General features: G+C 41.2%; 1 protein-coding gene across 4 annotated transcripts in view; it reads right to left on the bottom strand.

The window, feature by feature from the left end:
• Positions 1 to 21,223, bottom strand: part of PARG (poly(ADP-ribose) glycohydrolase) — a 246,362-nt gene that overhangs the window by 209,236 nt on the left and 15,903 nt on the right. For all 4 annotated transcript variants that reach the window (XM_089680048.1, XM_089680049.1, XM_089680050.1 and 1 more), the window contains exon 2: positions 9,408 to 9,471. In XM_089680048.1, the coding sequence (XP_089536174.1) occupies positions 9,408 to 9,471 (64 nt within the window). The remainder of the gene's footprint in view (positions 1 to 9,407; positions 9,472 to 21,223) is intronic.

Genomic DNA, 21,223 nt, shown 5'->3' with positions numbered 1-21,223 from the left:
ACTCCGTTTCCGCCACCCCCCTCTACCAATCCCTCCACTGGCTTCCGATTGCGCAACAGATCAAATTCAAAATCCTAACACCGACGTACAAAGCCGTCCACCATACTGCCCCGAACTACATCACTGACCTAATATCCAAGTACCACCCAGCACGCACACTCCGCTCCTCACAAGACCTCCTCTCTAGTTCCCTGGTCTCCTCCTCCCATGCCCGCCTCCAGGACTTCTCCAGAGTGTCACCCATCCTCTGGAACTCCCTGCCCCAACCCATCAGATTATCACCTACTCTCCTCTCCTTTAGGCGCACCCTGAAAACCCACCTCTTCAAGGAAGCCTACCCCACCCCCTGCTAACTTGCCAACCTCCTCCACTCTTCCTACCACCCCATCCCCCACAGCTATCTCCTCCTGTGCCACCATCCCCTCCCTCCTAGATTGTAATCTCGAAAGAGCAGGGCCCTCGATCCCCTCATGTTTTACATTGTATTGTTGTTGTTCTGTCACATGTATTGTCCCCCTTTGTAATGTACAGCGCTGTGCGAACTATTGGCTCTTTATAAATACTGTATAATAATAATAATAATAATAATAATCTCTGCAGGTCGGTATTGTTCTTGTATATGGGAAAATATGCAAGATGGAAACAAAGGACTTGTATTATTAGCTAGCTAAAATTAACAGGACAAGAAAAGAGAAATAATATTGCCAAAAAAGAAAAAGGTTGTCTTAAGAACATGAAACTGGAGTTTTTACACAAAGAGCGTGATATAAATAAAATAAAAAAAAAATACAAACACACACAATATGTTATGCAAGCTGGACCCAGTAACCAAGGTTTCACCTGGCAACATCAGAGCAGTGGCTGCATGCAGGGTGCTACTAGACAAAGTTACAGACATTTTGGTCAATTTTTTTTTTTTTTTTTTAAACTCTAAGGCTACGTTCACACTAGCCTTGTTAGCAAGTGGCAGACAGGCGTTTAAGAAGCGTTTTTACCGTTTCCCAAATGCCTGGGAAAATTCTGCACATTGCTGCACATAGTGCTGTTTAAACGGGAGCGTTAGCGTTGCGGCAAAACGGACGCCTCTGGTCGAGTCAGGAGGAGTTGAAGCCTCCTATTCAAGTCTGCGGTGCGGTTGTGAGGAGTTTGCGGAGAAGTAACACCATTCAAACTTCATTATAGGCGTTTGTGGGGCATTTTTAACGCTTGGCAAACGCCTAGCAACCGTCTCTAAACCGCGCATGTGGCGTTTGCAGAGTGTTAAAAGCGTTCTGCAAATGCCAGACCAAAGCTTTTCAAATGCAATAGGGGCGTTTGGCAAGAGTTGGAAAACCAGTCAAGTGTGAACGAGCCCTTAAGATCCCACATTCTGTGTAGCAAATATTGCAGACAGCCCAACTAAATATTTGTCTAATGAAAGGTTCACAAAATATAAAATTTGGATTGTTATTTATGTACAAATGTAACAATGAAAAAGACCTGCCACTGAACCAGCCACCTTATTGCCTGTATTGGAAGAGGCTGGAGACAAAAAAAAAAAAACAAAAAAAAAAAAACAACACGTGTTAATTTGATGTTGTAGGAACCAGCTGCTGTGAGCCCAGTGCAGGAAATACTTCTTGAAGGCCCAAATATCTGATTTGCTGTAGATATGATCCCAGTTTTATACTGAGAATGGCAAGATCCATACTGAATATGCAGTTATCACCCAGGAGGACGCTCTGTATTCAGAGTCATTGGATCCTTCTTCCCTAGCTCAACAAGCAGAGCTCCAAGACCAGGGGACCAAGAATGCTGCATTATAGCCCTGGACACTTGCTGGGTCTGTGCAATTCACAGATTCCACCCTAGTTCTGGCCCAGTAGAGCTGGGATTAATAATTAAACTTTAAGGGCCCAAGAACAAGTGGAGGGCAACTTCTTATGAAAAAGGACTTTGCAAAAAGTTGATCTTTTAGGTCTGCCAGACACTCTTTTCCCGAAAGTCTGACACATGGACCATGTCATCAGTCAAAAGCACTTATGCCTTAGCAAATGGGCGTGGGATAGCACCAGGGTTCACCACAGTTGTTTTAGAGTATACCGCTTCTCGTTTTACCAGTTACCAAAAAATGAACATCCTTTCCAGAGATTACAAAAAGATTCAGTGCCTTAACTAAAATCCCAATAAAATACATTTACATGTTTGGTTGTAACATGACAAAATGTGGACAATATTAAGGGGTATGACTTTATATTTTATATCCCCTTAATATTTTCCACATTTTGTCATGTTACAACTAAACATGTAAATGTATTTTATTGGGATTTTATGTGACAGACCAACAAAACAAATGGCAAATAATTGTGAAGAGAAAGGATAAATGGTTTTCAAAATTCTTTAGAAATAAATGTGAAAAGCGTGGAGTGGATTTGTATTCAGCCCCCGAGTCAATACTCTGTACGACCACTTTACGCTGCAAGACTTTTTGGGTATGTTTCTACCAGATTTGCACATCTAGAGATAAATTCTTCATCCACGTTTGCTGTGTCCCCCACATAGCTTCTCGCAATCTGAAAATGGGATGTCCTATGGCTCTCTTTCAACAATGGCTTTCTTCTTGCCACTCTTCCATAAAGGCTTGATTAGTGGAGTGCACCGCTAATAGTTTTTCCATGGACAGATTTTCTCACCTGAGCTGTGGATCTCTGCAGCTCATCCAGAGTTACCATGGGTCTCTTGGCTGCTTCTCTGATTAATGCTCTCCTTGCCCAGCCTGTCAGTTTAGGTGGATGGCCATGTCATGGTAGGTTTGCAGTTGTGCCATACTCTTCATTTTCGGTTGATGGATTGAACAGTGCTCCGTGAGATGTTTAAAGCTTGGGAAATTTTTTTTAATAACCTAACCCGGCTTTAAACTTCTCCACAATTTTATCCCTGACCTGTCTGGTGTGTTCCATGGCCTTCATGATGCTGTTTGTTTACTAATGTTCTCTAACTCTGAGGTCTTCACAGAACAGCAGTATTTATACTGAGATTAAACCAAACACAAGTTGACTCTATTTACTAATTAGGTGACTTTTGAAGGCAATTGGTTCCACTAGATTTTAGTTAGGGGTATCAGAGTAAAAAGGGGGCTGAACACAAATGCACGCCACGGTTTTCAGAGATTTGTAAAAATTTTGAAAACCATTTATCATTTTCCTTCCACTTCACAATTATGTGCCACTTTGTGTTGGTCTATCACATAAAATCCCAATAAAATACATTTACGTTTTTGGTTGTAACATGCCAAAAACGTGGAAAATTTCAAGGGGTATGAATACTTTTTCAAGGCACTGTATATCCACTTGTCAGAGTCAAGATCTTAAGAGTAGGCACATGTTTTCTGAATGGCCATAAGTTTTTCCAGTGACACATGCTACTGCAAAAGCCACAGTAAAAAGCTCTCTCAGAAGTAGTTGGTAAGTACAGAGTTGCAGAAGCTAGAAAGAGTAATAGAGGAACTCATTTTATGGGAGAGTTTTTAAAAGACGTTTTGAGGGTTTTTTTTTTTTTTTTTACACCCCCTACCATCCACAATGTAGTGGAAAAAAGTAGAGTAACTAATTAGGTGTCAAGCTAGAAAACTATAGACTAAATGTCTTCATATAATTTTTAAACCCCTAAGGGGATATGTGAACTCTCTCCCTATGAGATTTAGTTTGGGATTGTGTCGCTCACTTGCATATATTTTTCTCAGCAGCTGAGGTCCTCCACTGAGATCTTAGAGAATGTTGCTGATCTCTTAGGGTTTTTTTTTTTTTTTACAATTTCTTATGTGCTTTCTACCTAATTCCAGATCCTAACAGTTCGGATGGATCTCGTGAACGAAAGCCAGGTGACTAAGTGTCTTGTTAAGAGACATTTACCGTATTTTTCGCTCCATAAGACGCACTTTTCTCCTCCAAAAAAGGGGGGAAATGTCAGTGCGTCTTATGGAGCGAATATAAAGTGGCCGGTCCGGTATTTCTGCCGCCACCATGTCAGAATATCAGGCCAGCCGCTCAGCTCTTCTCTCCTGCAGGGCCTTACCTGTTCCTCGCTCCAGCGCTGTACAGTCTTCCTGCGCTGGCTTCTGTGACAGCCGGGCGCCCACTACGCATGCGCGAGAAGCGTTGCGCTTTGTGAATGGTCCGGTGTCTTCTAGGACACGACAGGTCCCCGAAGGCGCTGGGCCATTCACAAAGCGCAGCGCTTCTCGTGCATGCGCAGTGGGCACCCGGCTGTCACAGAAGTCGGCGCGGGAAGAAGAGGGAAGGACAACTTTGTGAAAGTGGGAGCAGGTACCTGTCAAATTCAGGTACCCGCTCCCCCTCCCTTCCCAAAGGTCCACAGTCTCTGGTCATCCCCTGTACTGTGCCCGCAGTCTCTGGTCATCCCCTGTACTGTGCCCGCAGTCTCTGGTCATCCCCTGTACTGTGCCCGCAGTCTCTGGTCATCCCCTGTACTGTGCCCGCAGTCTCTGGTCATCGCCTGTACTGTGCCCGCAGTCTCTGGTCATCGCCTGTACTGTGTCCGCAGTCTCTGGTCATCGCCTGTACTGTGTCCGCAGTCTCTGGTCATCGCCTGTACTGTGTCCGCAGTCTCTGGTCATCGCCTGTACTGTGTCCGCAGTCTCTGGTCATCGCCTGTACTGTGTCCGCAGTCTCTGGTCATCGCCTGTACTGTGTCCGCAGTCTCTGGTCATCGCCTGTACTGTGTCCGCAGTCTCTGGTCATCGCCTGTACTGTGTCCGCAGTCTCTGGTCATTTCCTGTACTATGTCCGCAGTCTCTGGTCATTTCCTGTACTATGTCTGCAGTCTCTGGTCATTTCCTGTACTATGTCTGCAGTCCATTGGTTCAGAATATTTTTTTTCTTGTTTTTCGCCTCTAAAACCGAGGTGCGTCTTATGGAGCGAAAAATACGGTATATATAAAAATAAAAAATGTTTGGAGACACAATACAGAGTCTATTTTATGTACAGTTTACAAAAAAATGAAGGAAAAGTCACCTATATATGACATATCACCATATGAAAAATATCTCTGTGTTTGGTTTGATTTGTTTTCCTTTTTGGAATTACAGTCTGGGATACCAAACAATTTAAATGCTTTAACCATAAGGGATAGAAAAAAAAAAATATGTGATTTGAGGAGTAGGTCAGACATGCTGAAGTAACATTGTCTTTTTATATGTCTTCCATTTTTATGTAGAATTTTCTGTGTTTAACTATGCTGATAAATCAGCATATCCACAATTAAGCTACAAGGCCTTTCTGGCCACAGGAGTGAGAGTGATATTAACCTGCCTATGTAACGCCCCTTGTTACCATAAAAGTACAATTGTAATATTAAATGTGATACGTAATCATGTGTACAAAAGACTTTCAATTGTGCAGAGTAAACAGAACAGATATCTGGAAATATGTTGTGTGCAGCTTTATGTGTCTGTTTCCTACTGCATTACTAATTATTTAATTTGTAACCACTAATCAATATCAGGATAGGAGCTGCCCAATGATAACATGTCCAGAACATAAAAAAGTGTTGCCCCACGTTACAACCATCTATGGATAATAGGAAAGAGAAAAACACATAGTGTAGTTATAAATTTAATTTAAATTTCAAATTAATTTAAATTTAATTAAAAAAACAAAAACAAAACATCACTAACAGTATCATACCTACATTACCGTTAAAGTGCTTTCATTCTATAATGAAACACAAATATTTTTAATATCCTAGTTCTTTGATGATGTAGAAATTAATTCACCATAAAACAGACGTCTATATCTTTTCATATTTTTCAAAATGACAGCAAAGTCATTGAGAAGTAATTTTAACTTAGCGTGTGTATGATGGCTTTGAAAACAGGTGTTAAAGATGAACCATGGTATATTCATGTCTAAGAGGTTAGCAGGTCATAAGCTTCTCTTAAGAATAGAAACTGGAATGTAAAAAGATATTGGTATGTAGTAAAGCAAAGAAAGGATATGTCTTTTATGAAGAAAATCATGTCTAATCCATAATATAGTTAGTTGGATAATTATTTCATATAATCAATTTATTAGTTAGGAATAGTGTGTGATAAGTTTAGTATCAATTATTGTTGGTTATATGCATTTATGTGATCATTGTCCTTTCTAAAGATATGTGTAGCCATTGTATCAGATAACAGTATCATGTATTTCTGTCGTCTAAGAGGTTTGCAAATAACGTCATACTAAGTATAGTTTAGAAGGTTTACATATATGGACACTAAGAGTATATGTTTAGAAGAAGCACAAATAAGGGTTTTACTTATTTAGCTAACACTGAATTAGGAAATAACTGTTTAGTGGGTTGGTCTGGTAAAATATATATAAGATGTGCCTTAGAGATAGAGAGACACATACACTCACTCACACTCATACATCAAGACATTATACAGCTGACACGCACTGACATATTTAAGGCCTGCAAAGCCTTGATACACCTGTTGTCTTCCTTGCCAAGACTGAAACACTTGTCATAGAACAGGCAAGAGATTAGACATTTCTCCAAAGCTTATTTCTTTTTCCATAATCTACAACTTTTGTTATATTTTACTCTGTATTTTATTTTATCTTTTGTATTCATTTTTGATGCCAAGTGTGAATTAAATAAAAGTCACACTTTTTTAAATCAGCCTGGCACTAGAACACTTTGCCTCAAACGCCTAAAGACAGACACTTAAATAATATAAGTGTCACGATATTTAACAGATGATAAAATTATTCCAGCTTCACATGTGTAAACTATCAATTTAAATAGAAAAAAAAACAAAAAAAAACAAAACAAAAAAAACACGCATGCCTAATCACAATGCGTTGCTTTCCTCAGTGAATTCAGGACATAAACACACAGGCACAATCGCACTCACCAGATGTTGTCAACCTCTAAAAAAGTCAAATAGCACTTTTCCTTTGGTGTGTCATGTGTATAACAAATAGTGGTTCTTGGTCCCTTTAAGTAACAGCCTCTGCAACCATCTCCTTTGAGGTCTTGCGATAAGTCTGTCCCTTTAAGGGTGCTCAGTCATTGCCCCGTGTTGCAATCATCTCCTTGCTGCAGAGTTTCTGCTAGTGCTACAATTCCTTCACGTGGCTGAGTGCTTATATATGACGATTAGATGTCTTATTGACAGCAACCCCAATTTTCTTGTTATTTTGTCACGCTTTATTAAGGGAGGATGTTTTCAATGTATATATCTGGGTATCAAATGTATCACTAGGCCTAGACATTGTGGCTTTCTTTTCCACACAGCCAGAACATTAGGTTACAGAGGTCCAGAGATGCAGAGGGGACTACCTCAAAGTAGGCTACCATCAATCCCAGACTTCCTCAAAGATTTGAAAGTCCAAAGTTTGGGATAAAACTTAGTCCAGGACTTGGATTTGGAGTTTGAGTTCCAGGAAAAATTCTGCTTCGCATCAGAGGCTGAGGGTTTTTTAGCCCGAGTCTTCAAATTCCTGTCTACCTTTTAAGGTTTTCCCCATTCTTTAACTATAATGTATTAAAAGGGACTGGTAAAAATGAAATACTCTACCATAGTCTAGAAAACCTCAGTACATATACTACTGAACCGAACTTTAGGGGGAGTCTGGATTTCAAAAGTAACAGCCTGCATTAACATCCCATTTCCTAAGAAGATAAAACTTGCTTAAAAGGCCAAATCTCTTCCCGTTTTACTTGTATTTACAGTACTAGGGAGTTCCCTTCCTCTACTGAGATGTTAGAAGTGGAACCGTGTCTTCATCATTGTCTTCCTTGTCCTGGCAACTGAACTGCCCAGATTTAAAAGACAAGGGTAAATAACCGACAAGTACCACTCTAAATAACTGAATGTACACACAATTCACTTTTCAAAATATTAATCCTCTACATGAAAGCAGATGCTTCACACACTGCCAGCTTTTACAATACACTCATAACAAAAAGGCTTATTGTACAACAAAACAGAAAATGTAACTTCAAAGGGCAAGTGCCAAGGAAACACTGCACCCATAACCACTACCAAATTAGTACTGCAGCCCACAACAAAAACTGTAGCAGGGAAGGACTTGACACCACTTTGGCATCCGGTTCCTCTTCATTTTTGATGGTAGCAGCAATGTCCCATACAGTTCAACCTCTGTGTCTTAGTCCTGGCAGGACTAGAAGTGTGTCATTCAGGGCCGCCAGAAATGATGTTGTGCTGTTCAACCCAAAAGGCCATCTGCAGCATATTTTAGCTGTCCTGCCAACAAAATCGCAAGCACCGAGATCGCACACTGCCCCAGAGTCACAGAACACATCACAGGCCCATCTACAAAAACCCAAAGGAGGAAGATGAAAGGGAACAACAGCCAAGGTGCTTCAGTAGTCACCCTCCAAAAAGCAAACAAGATCCTGAAAGGAAAAAAAAGGAACCTTCTGATCAAGGAAGAAAGCGAAGGCAAGGTATCAACAGGGGTATCCACACCAACCACCTGCCAGTCAAGACAAAGGAACAAAAAAAAAAAAAAAAAACAATTGTGATGCTCCTGCATAATAGAAATCACAAGGGATGGGGGGGTCGGGGGAAGGTGTTGTTCCACTTGTATTTCTTGTAGGGAGGAACTGATCATTTCCCAGACTGCTGTCCAGAAAGATGGGGAAAGGTTTTTCACTTTTTTTTTTCCTCTCTCAAGAATAGAGCAGGGAGGTTTAAAATAATAACCTTGTTTTTCCTGATGTCTTCGCCTCCACTGGATAGATTACTACTCACTTGCTGTCCCAGGGAGACTGCCGCATATGCTACATATGCACTGTGAGAAACACTTTATAACAAAAACAGCTCTATAAATTAACATTTTTTTGCTAGATGATGGAAAGTTGAATCACCTCACCACCTTATCACCTTTCAAAGGCAACATAGTTTCAATCCATTTTACACAGATCAAGGTTACCAGCTTCTGCCAAATCCTCCACAGGAATAGCTACTGAACTCAGCAAGAGAATGGTTAAGTTAAAGCCAATGGGGACATCTAAAGCATAATGGTCATGCCCAACAGAGATTTTATGCTCGTCTTCTAGACTTCCAGAGACATATATTTGTGCCAAAACCCAGTATGGAGGGTTATCCTTTGGAAAACTGATGCACAGAAAAACAATCCTTTGCATAAAAGAAACTTAACCCACAAAGCCATGGTATATATTATAATAAATTTATACAGTGTGTGTACACGATACGCACAAACACACCTATAAATTATATTTGGTTTTTTTTTTTTTAAATCAAAAGACTGTTACGTATTAAGCCAGACTGGCATATTGGTTTTAGAGATTAAGAAAAGCCCACTTGAGTCTTTGGTTACTAGAATGGCACCTAACACAAGACTGCATGTAATACAGATTTTGCCCATACCTTTTATGCTCTTCTCTTCTTCCTTTATGTCCAAACCAGGAATGAAGGGTTCTCTGTTTGAGAACTGTAAAACAAGAAAAAAAAAAAACCAAACAGACAGTCCATTACATAAAAGAAGCCAAACCACGCAAATTTTACATACCAGAATTTTTTACAGCAACCTTTTTATGAAATAAACGCCAGCTGTAGAAGACTTCACGTTGAATGCAAGTAACTTCAGAAAACAAATAACTATGGAAAAGGCTATGAGGAAGCAAATCTCGTAGTGAATGATCATTGAACCTATAAGTAAAAGGTCAAAGACATAATAAAACTATAGGAGGAGTTCTGTTCAGAAGATTTCCTTATTGACTTTCATTTCTAAATTATCTGAACGTATCCACCCAGTAACTGACACATATGAATCACAAATGTTCAGAGGATAACTAAGTATAGATGAGGCACAGTATGAATCAAATTATCCCACATACATGATTTACCTAAAACAAGTCAGTTTATAAAGCTTGACAGCCTTGGAATCTGCACAGATGAGAATTACATTTTTAAAATTTACCCATTTATTTTGGGAATTGGATATCAAGTTATATTAAGTGTGTGTATCACAAGACTGTCAGTCTTCCCATCATGCTTCTGCCTCTGGAAATCATGCTTGTAACTGTCAATTATGCAATACCTCATGGGACATGTAGTTCCACAACAGCTGGAGGGCCACAGTTGCCTACCCCTGACATAGGTTATCTTGATTTCAGCAAAACATTTGCCAGTTTCACATAATGATTTAAAAAGAAAAAAGTATTACAAGCCAAGACTTAGCCCTTGAGTTGTTTGGTGGATATCCAATTGGCTAAAAGGGTAGATACCAGAGTGTGGTTGTAAATGGGGTTCACTGAGAACGTTTGAGACAGGACAGAGATTTCTTTTTTTGATATTTAATCACCACTGTGTTATTTTTTTTCTATTTAAAACAAAAAAGACAAACATTTCTGAAAAAAAAAATGTTTTCTTTGATTTTATTATAAAAGTTTGCAAATAAACAATCTCTTCATAAAATTTAGGCCAAAATGTATTCTGTATTCTACATTTCTTTGGTGGAAAAAAATCCAAAATCAATGTATATTAGTCAGTGTGAAAGTTATAGTGTGAGATAGGAGATATCCTGATGAAGTCACGTTACAGACTGTGATGTAACACGTAGGTACGCGAGGAGGAGCTTCCGGTGCACGGTGACATCACTTCCGGAGCGGGCGCCATCTTGGTGCACCCATTTTCTTACCCATGCAGTACACCCATAGTGTGATATGAATGCTTTTTTGTGACTACAAAATTGTGATGGGCATTTTTTATTTTCTCTAGGTGTCAATATTAAACAGTTTTACACTATGTTGGCTATTTTCTGTCTCAATACTGGGGCCGTTCATGGAAAGTACTAAACAGCAGTGGCATTAGTGGCTGGAGGTAAACCTCTGGAGAGAGGAGAGAGTACCACCATCACTACCAAGAAGACCACCTTGTCCTGGGAAGACCGCTTAAGTGACCCATAAAGCGCATTGGTCCTGTGGGGCCTTGGCAGGAAGGTGAGGGTCACTTCAGCTATTTAAGGATTTGTACGTATCAGCACAAGCACTAGAATATCACCTGCATGTGTGTGATGAAGTTGTTGCATCAATGTGGACATTTTCATACTGCAGCATTTATGCACAATAAGGAGTAGAGTGCGGCAGTATTGGTTTGCAGTGTTTTTCACGGTTCACTGTGCTAGTAATTTATCCCATATAGGGATACACACACTTTTATGCACTGAGTATTGATCCCTCAGGTGAGGATCAGGAGGAGTTAGTGTGTCCTTGCTACTAGTTCATTGAGTGGGGGCTGGTGTTCATGTGGGCCCATCACTAAATATTTGTGTGTTCATCTCCTGTATTCCCATGTTACTATAAGATGTATGTGTAGCGCTTCACTACTTTCATATCTATTTCTATATCTGTACCTTAGGTTGAGGTATTTTAGTGCTGGCTGCTTACTAGCAATATTTATCCATATAAACGCAGGAGGTACTATATTTTCGATATATATCTCGTCACCACCATTTTTCTAAAGGTGCCATTGACATGAAATTTTCACCACATGTCGGTAACAACCGATGCAATCTATACATACAAAGACATATGTAATAAAATAGAATGACACAGGGAAACAGTATTGAACACACTAACTGAAATTAATTTAATACTTTGTACAAAATCCCTATTTGGTAATGACAGTTTCAGGACGCCACCTGTATGGAGAAACTAGTTGCATACATTGCTCAGGTGTGAGTTTGGCCCATTCTTCCACAGTCGTCTTCAAATCTTTAAGGTTCCGTGGGCCTCCTCTGTGAACTTTGAACTTTAGTTCTTTCCATAGATTTTCTTTTGGATTCAAGTCAGGTGATTAGATGGACCATTCTAACAGCTTTATTTTCTCTCTTTGAAACCAATTGATAGTTTCCTTGGCTTTGCATTTGGCATCATTGTCTTGCTGAAATGTCCACCCTCTTCATCTTCTTCATCCTGGTAGATGGCAGCAGATTTTTATCAATTACATCTTGGTACATTTTTCCATTTATTTTTCCTTCAACGACATGAAGTTTGCCAATACCATATGCTGAAAAACGCCCCACACCATGCCACTCCCACCTCCAAACTTCACTGTTGGTATGGTGTTTTTGGGGTGATGTGCAGTGACATTTCACCTCCAAACATGGTGTGTATTATGCCATCCAAAGAGTTCAATTTTGGTCTCATCTGACCAGACTATATTCTCCCAGTATTTCTCAGGCTTGTCTAAATGTTGTGCAGCAAACTTTAAATGAGCTTCAACATGCTTTTTCTTCAGCAATGGAGTGTTGCGTTGTGAGCGTGCATACAGGCCATGGCGGTTGAGTGCATTATTGTTTTCTTTGAAACAATTGTAAAATAGGTAGCAGGGCGCGTCGGTGGAAAGTATTGTAGATGAATAGCAGCCAGAGGTGGATCATATGTAGGAAAACTGGTACGGAGAGGCACTTCTGAAGAGTGGAGACAAACTCTGTGCAGAGGAAGATGAAACAGGAAGGCACTTCTAAGTGCAGTATTCCACGGACCAAAACTGACGTGACCATGGAGTGGTGTCTCGTTTCAAAGCATGCGCACAGCTCCTTCAAGACCGAAGAATGAGCTCTGCACATGCTCCCAAACGAGTCACAGCTCCATGCTCCGGTCCGTTGACAGTGTGCATTCCAGCGGTCCGGATAGAGTGGCAGCCATCTTTGACATCTCCTCTCAAGCTCCCCCTGCAGCTGCTGGCCAGAACAGCAGCTCCACTGCTTTGAGAAAATGCCCTGCAATTGACGGATTACTTATGAGTCTGTTTATACTGCCACACTAAGTGTTTTTAACCGCTTTTATTAAAAATTGATCTTGGAATACTGCACTTAGACGCGGCTTCCTGTTTCATCTTCCATTGAAACAATTGCACCTGCTAATCCCTGGTCTTTATGAAGCTCTCCACAAGGGGTCCTTGGCTCTTGGACCATTCTTCCGATAATGCTGTTCACTCCTCTGTGAGAAATCTTGCGAAGAGCACTTGGTCGTGACTGGTTTACGGTGAAATGATGTTCTTTCCACTTCTGGATTATGGCCCCAACAGTGCTCACTGGAACATTCAGGAGTTCAGAAATCCTTCTGTAACCAATGCCATCAGTATGTGTTGCAACAATAAGGTTGCAAAGGTTTTGAGAAAACTCTGCTTTACCCATCATGAGATGTTTTGTGTATGACACCTTTTTCCTTGTGTCAATCCATTGTATAACACAATTTAATTTCTGAATTTGTTTTCTTTGTATGTATGGATTGCATGGGTTGATATCATACGTGGTGAAAATTTCATGTCAAAACCACCTTTAGAAATATATTTGCCGAGAAAAATAGTGACGTGTTCAATACCTATAATACTTGAGAGATACAGATATATTTGAATGAAAATCTATCAATCCTGACGTATTGACAGCTGATCTCATTTTTTGAGGCCCTAAAATGCCAGGAAAGAAAAGATATCACCCAAATGACCCCTTTCTGGAAAGTAGACAGTCTAAGGTATTTAGAAAGAAGCAATGACGAGTTTTTTTAAGTTGTAATTTTGTGCCACAATTTTTTGGAAAAAAAATTAAATAATCCATCCACGAGCTGACAGGGAGGAGGACTGTGTGCCACCTTACCCGGAAATGCAAAATCACATGCAAAATCACACACACACACACACACACACACAAGCTCAGTGTGCTGCTGTTTCTTCTGCTCTAGCTCCTATGCAGCAGAGAACAGAGGGAATGTGATTGCTTATAAAAAAGGGGGGACATAAAAAAGGTATTTGTAATATTTTATGCATATACAGAAATGTTTTACCTTTCACATCTATTGTAAACTGAATGGATTGTTTTACAAGGTGATTTTTTACAATCGCTTTAACATATAGAAGTATATCCAAAGGTCACAACAATTTGTTTGATGAACGTTATAACCCAGGGACTGTGCAAAAAACACGTGACATCAGCTAGGCAAGAAAGAAAGCAGATTTATGATTAGTAAAAGGACGATAATGTTAATTTTAGAAGAGTGACTCATCTGCACTCTCCCAGCTCTGTATGACTCAGTAAAAGAGAAAAGTCAGCCTGACAGCAAACACATTCCACTATGTCGTCCATAAAAAAAAAAAAAAAAAAAAAAAAAAAAGCATAACCTTCTATAACACCAGTATTATACGTAGGTGCCCCATATATAAGATCTGGAAGAAATTTTATTTTTTTTTGCAAATGCAAAATAAACCTCAAAAGGAAAAAAAAAAAAAAAAAAAAAAAAAATTGTAAAAATGGTTACAAGCCCTTAGGCTACTTTCACACTGCTCTGTTGCAAAAATGTGCTAGAAACCCATATGCGTTTTTGCCACAACTGGTGCGTTTTACACCTGTGGAAAAAAAAAAAAAAAAAGTGACTCAAAAAATACACCAAAAATGCAACTGTAGGTGTGGTTTTGATGTGTTTTGCCACTTTTTTATGAGTTTTCCATCCATTTTTACCGCACCAAAAATGCAGCTAGCAGTACTTTGAAAAATGCATCAGATCGTAAACGGACCAATGTGAAGAGTTCCATTGGATTTAAAAGGTCATTGGGGTTATTTTTTTTTTTTTTTTTATATATACACAAAAACAGAAGAAAAACTGATCATTATGTGAAACAGTGGTGCACCGAAATAAAAATTCTGGTGCCGAAACCAATACCGAATGCACGTGTCCGAAAACAAAAACGTATGTGTGGGTGGGGAGGCCCAATTTGTTTTTTTTACCTGCCTCCCACCCACCATATAAAGGTAATGATGGGCGTAAGGCGGTTCTCTCGTTCTGGGAGGACGTCATATGATGTCCTCCCATTCTAACTGTGCATGCGCGGCTCTAGGAGCATGCAGTGCGGCGATCGGTGAAGCGCTGTGTCCCTCGGACAAAGTGGATTACCGATCACAGAAAGAGCCAAAGATGTTGGCTCGGTCATGTGATCAGCTGTGTCCAATCACAGCTCATTGCATGTAAATAGGGAAATGCCGGTTATCGGCGTTTCACTCCTCACGAGCCGTCATGCTGACAGCTTGAGAGGAGAGGAGAGCCGGTAATCGGCATCCCTCAGAGGGAACATGTACACTGATCATCAGGGCACTGATTATCTGTGTAGCCGCAGCAGTGCCACCTGTCAGTGTCCATCAATGCCAGCTGTTAGCGCTCATCCATGCCACATCAATGCAACATATCAATTCCTACCAGTGCACACAATGCCACATAGTGCCCATCTGAGCTGCCTATCAGTGCCACCTATCAGTGCCACCTATCAGTGCCACCTATCAGTGCTGCCTTTCAGTGCCCATCAGTGATGCCTGTCAATGCCCATCAGTGCCACCTTATCAGTGCAGCCTATCAGTGCCCATCAGTGCAGCCTCATTAGCGCACATCAGTGAAGAAGAAAAGTCACTTATTTACAAAATTTTAAAACAAAAACTAAGAAAACTTTTTCAAAATTTTCAGTGGTTTTTGGTTTGTTTAGCAAAAAATAAAAAACCCAGAGGTGATTAAATACCACCAAAAGAAAGCTCGGTCTCCAAAAAATGATAAAAATTTCATATGGGTACAGTGTTGTATGACCACGCAATTGTCAAAGTGTGACAATGCTGAAAGCTGAAAATTGGCCTGGGCAGGAAGGGGGTATAAGTGACCTGTAGGCAAGTGGTTAAACTTTAACCGCTTTTGTGCTGCCCTATAGCAGAAATACTGCTACAGGGCAGCATGGGTGCGCAAAAATCACATATATATATACATATACACACACACACACACACACACATACACACACACACACACACACACACACACACACACACACACACGTGATTTTTGCAGTTCCAAGTGGGGGGGAAAGAGGACCGCTGCCACTCACGGCCCTGGGTCCTGGCCAAGATCGCCGAGTATCTCCAACAGGGGAGAGACCTATGTATAAACACAGATCTCTCCCCTGTCAGCTCCTTCACACTGCTTTTTATGTCTCTGCATAGCTTACAGTAAAAAAAACACAGCACACAGCCTCATAGTAAAAACGCCGCACAGCACAGTTAACCCTTCGATCGCCCCACATGTTAACCCCTTCCTGCCCAGTGCCATTAGTACAGTGTCAGTGCTTTTTATTAGCACTGATCACTGTATTGGTGTCACTGGGGAAGTCAGTCCTGCTATAAGTCGCCGATTGCCGCCATTATTTGTAAAAAAAGGAAATAAATTCCAATATATATACCGCCATTTGTAAACGCTATAACTTTCACGTAAACCAATTAATTTACACGTATTGGGATTTTTTTTTTTGTAGCAAACACATGTAGCAAAATACATTTTAACCTACAGTTACGACGAAATGTTACTTTAATTTTTTTTACTGGACATGTTTAAATGGAAAAAAGTCAAAAATCTAGGTTTTTGCAGTGCGGCTAGCACATGTGCATTGGCCATCCAGCTGTGAAGCTGCAAGCAGCATAGCCAGCTTGCCCACCGTCAAGGATCCAAAAGGATAGTGAAGAACTAGCCCAGGAGAGGACAGTGCTGGACCCCTAGACAGGTATGTATCCTATTATTACAAGTTAGCAGCTACAGGATTTGTAGCTGCTGACATAATTCTTTTTCTAGAGTGAAGATCCTTTTTAACCAGTTGCAGCCTCTGGCTGTTCTACACACGCCCAGAAAAAATGTCACCATTGTACACAGGGCATCAGTAGAACGTCCATTCCTTCTGCCAGGAACCCCCCTGTACCTGCTGTAATGCCTATGAAATGTGTTGGCCTTGGACCCTTTGTTTCTTTGGGAACTTTTAAAATAAAGCATCGTTGCCCAAATGCCAGAAGCACGAGAAATGACAATGCGATCATTTCTCTAGACTAAAGGAACAGAGTCACCAGACATTAGACTGCTTAAAGCAGATAAGAAGTGCAGTAAAGTGGCTGGGCGTAACTCTATAATCCTCGTGGAACCTGCCTGCTAACTCCTCCTGGAGTGGGCATGGCACCCACCCAATTCGGGAAAGTTGCCAGAAACAGGGCATGTAACGGGAAACCTGAACGCGGTCATGGTGGGAGCCTTCCTATGTGAAAGGGTTCGCTCTGATGCTGGGACTCTTGCCAAGGCTATATGGGCTCATCTACTGGTCGCATTTAAGGCATCTCTGCGACCCCCTGTGCATTATGGTTCCAATGGGGTCTGTTCCTTCCAGTCTTCCCACAGCTTTGGTAATGTATTAATTCTATGCTGTGACACTGTCAAAAGATGTGTCCATTTCATGCTGTAATGTGTTATGTATATTGTGATGACTATAAGATATATCCTCCTGTGTGTCGTGGGATAAAAGTGAAGGTTTAGCAGTGCAAGTATACTGCAGTTAGATTCTGCTATTTCTTGAAGTGCCAAGTGAATGCTATGATGTGCCAGGGCAGGTGTTCATTTGGTAGTGGGTCTCTCACATGCTTAGAATAATGGTGTAAGTGCTGGTTAAATGTACCTGTGTATTGTTTGTGTATATGACTTGCTTTTGGTTATTGTGTCCAGCATTGCATTACACCTGCACACCGCAACTCAGCTCTGATTAACGACAACACATTGAACCGCAATTGCATTGCACTGGGATAAGGTCCCAGCAACTAAAGCTGTCAAAAAGCAGCCTGGCAATGTTTATCAACACATTGCTCAGCTGCCAATACAGAAAAATACATAAAAACATTGTTCCATTTTGTATTTTTCTGTTTATTCAATTGCAGATTAAAAGGATGAACTTCGATCTGCAGATGAAGACAGTCAAAGTGTTTCTAAGCCCAGGACACTGCATTTACTATATCTGGTCTCCAACAGTACACAGAACATGGAAGTGCAATTATTTTATTAAATATAAACTGCTAAATATCTTTTTTCATCAGTAGTTAGAGTCTTGTGACTTTGATCACTGTCCAGCAGAGCACTGGTTAAAGCTTGTAGGAGGAGTTTTCATTCTGCTCTGACTGCCCTATGAGGCGGCATGGGGCGACTCCAGTCACATTGTTTTTTTAGTACTGCCCAGAGCAGTGATCTTCCAGTGCTGCAGGGGTTCAAGGTACACAACATCTCCTGAACTTCTCTCTATTATTTACATTTGACAAGTTTATTGCTCTGCAAGAGAAACACTCTAGAATCTGAGAGAGAAGCACACAAAGCAGCTATGCCTGCCCCTCCCCTCTGCTGTCCATTCACAGAAGCCTTTGTATTTTGTGAATGTGTTCACATAGTACCAAGGCTTCTGTAACAAGACAGGAGGAGGGGGCATGGCCATGTCAGCTGCAGTGACTCTACTGTTGAAGATGCTGAGACCAGTAGGATCAATACAGCTAGACAGATAGTTGTCTGTCAAGAGTTCTATAAATCTGTCAGCTATAATTAATAAAGATAAGTCCAGGAGATGTCATGCACCTCGTTGAATTTAACTTATAGTGTTCCTTCATTTTTATTTTATTTTTACAAAAGGAGCTGAATTCCTAGAATTCAGCTTTAAATTCACCATTGAAAACATGCTTAAGTAGCGATTTCAAAGCTGCAACAGTGTGAACACTTCTCTGTTAATAATGGAAACAAGTATCAAGTAACACCTTCATAAGTAAAATAAAGTTTCATAAACAAGAATATTGTTTAATTTAAATTTCGATTTAGTTTTAGAGCCCATTCACACGTGTGACTTGCCATGTGACTTTGGGGTCCTAAGTCTCATGACAAGTCGCATCCCAATGAGTACCATTCATATCTGTGCGACTTCAAGTTGCAGTGACTTAAAAGTAATTCCTGCACTACTGTGGCCCAAGTTTCATGCGCCTTGAGGGCCATAGACTTCAATGTAAACCCTCCACAGTTGCATGAAAGTCGCACCTGAATGATATACATGTGACTTTTGTGCAACTTTGTAGAACACAAACAATCATCCTCGGTCAAAGCCAAAGTCGCACTCACCCAAAGTTGCAATGAAAATTGCACGATTTTGAAGTCGCCCAAGTGTGAGTGGAGCCTTAGTCATAGTCTTTTGACTAAAATGCCATTTAGGTCGTATTTCAGTCATCTGAATTGAAACTACATTATATTTCCGCTTAGCTTCCGTCACTGAAAACATGCAGCTGGTGAAAACTAGGATGAAAATATTTTCGTTGATGAAATGAAGACTGCTTGTGAGTGTGATGGAAAGTAAAACAAAAAAGAGAAGCGCACCAACCTTGCGCATTACCTCAGTAACCAAAATTTATTAAAGAATGGTACTCACAAACAGCGAATAAAATCAGGCATGTAAGTCCTCCGAGGGACTTAAGAGATAAGGAGCCAGCGCGAATCCAATCAAGGGGGTAGACACTCAGTACAGCTGACGCGTTTCAAAGGCCACGCCTTCTTTATCAGAGCTAACTGGACTGAGAGTGTTCACTCCCATTTATGCCCAGACTAAAATTTGGCCCTCCCCTCTGGGTTGGGCAGTCTCAGGCTGGGAGGAGGGGCTAAGATGTCAGCAAGGTACAATATCTTGTTATCAAGCCATCAGAAGACAGATAAAAAATATACAATAACTCATTAAATTTAAATGCATAAAATTGTGGCACTATTACAACTGATGATGAAATACATACAAGAGAAAGAAGAGAAAGAAAAATTCATAGTTGGATGATCAATGAACGGCAAGTGATTTGTATATAGAATGGGCAATTTGTCCAGAGTGCTTGCTAAATATAATTGAAAAATGACAGAAAATACATCTATTTATCAATAAAAAAGGGGTACACACACACACACACACACACACACACACACACGCACACACACACACAAAGTGGATATTCACATGTATTACCAGGCAAAGGCGTGACTAATGCAGATAGGGAGGTGGAAATATCTTTCAAATGGACCAAATGGATCAGTGATATTTCATGTTCGGCAGCAGAGGGAGATCTTGTGTCATTTATTATGGCTGCAGACTGGTTCTGACCATGGAACGCATGCCAGTGTGGCGTAGTAACTGCGCGTGCGCGGTCCAGCACGCGCACGATGTAAGGACCTGGTCCGTTGGCGCGATCTCATAAGCTCATATCTGATGGCCATTGCGCACGCGTGAGGCGGCGCCGCTCCATCTAAACAGGGCCCTAGTTTCCCTGCCAACCCGCACACCGACAAGGCTCAGGTTGGCAGAAACGAATGTCCAGGAAAGCTCTCTTCGTTCAAAAGGCTATCCAGCCTCAAATGTGCCTAATCAAATGGGGCAATAATAGAGGGCACTAGCTTCCACAAATAAAGAAGGATTGTGGAAAATGTAGTGATTTCATACTTAAATTATTATTATTATACAGTATTTATAAAGCGCCAATAGTTCACTCAGCGCTGTACATTACAAAAGGGGGATAGAACACGTGACAAAACAATACCAATACAATGCAAAACATGAGGGGATTAAGGGTCCAGCTCTTTCGTGTTTACAATCTAGGAGGGAGGGGATAGTGGTACAGGAGGAGATAGCTGTGGGGGATGGAGTGGTAGGAAGAGTAGAGGAGGTCAGCAAGTTAGCAGGGGGTGGGGTAGGCTTCCCTGAAGAGATGGGTTTGCAGGGTGCGCCTAAAGGAGAGGAGAGTAGGTGATAATCTGATGGGTTGGGGCAGGGAGTTCCAGAGGATGGGTGACACCCTGGAGAAGTCCTGGAGGCGGGAATGGGAGGAGGAGACCAGGGAACTAGAGAGAAGGAGGTCTTGTGAGGAGCGGAGTGTGCGTGTTGGGCGGTACTTGGATATTAGGTTCAGTGATGTAGTTCGGGGCAGTATGGTGGACAGCTTTGTACATCAGTGTTAAGATTTTGAATTTGACCCGTTGCGCAATCGGAAGCCAGTGGAGGGATTGGCAGAGGGGGGTGGCGGAAACGGAGCAGTTGGAAAGGTGAATGAGTCTGGCAGCTGTATTCAGGATCGACTGAAGCGGGGATAGCCAGCGGCGAGGCAGGCCAGTGAGGAAGGAGTTGCAGTAATCGAGTCGTGATATGATGAGGGAGTGGATGAGCCGTTTAGTGGTTTCTGGGGTTAGGAACATGCGTATTTTGGCGATGTTGCGGAGGTGGAGTCTGCATGAGTTAGTTAAAGATTGGACTTGGGGCTGGAAGGATAGGTTGGAGTCCAGAATGACACCAAATACTCTGGCCTGCGGGGCGGATTTGATGGTGGCTTTGTTGGATGTGATCGA

The sequence above is a fragment of the Staurois parvus genome, unplaced genomic scaffold (genome assembly GCF_062004578.1).
Source record: "Staurois parvus isolate SC_StPar_1 unplaced genomic scaffold, SC_StPar_1.0 ptg000234l, whole genome shotgun sequence".
Lineage (NCBI taxonomy): Eukaryota > Metazoa > Chordata > Amphibia > Anura > Ranidae > Staurois > Staurois parvus.
The sequence above is the reverse complement of the archived record's forward strand: the minus strand, read 5'-3'. Positions and strand labels throughout refer to the sequence as shown.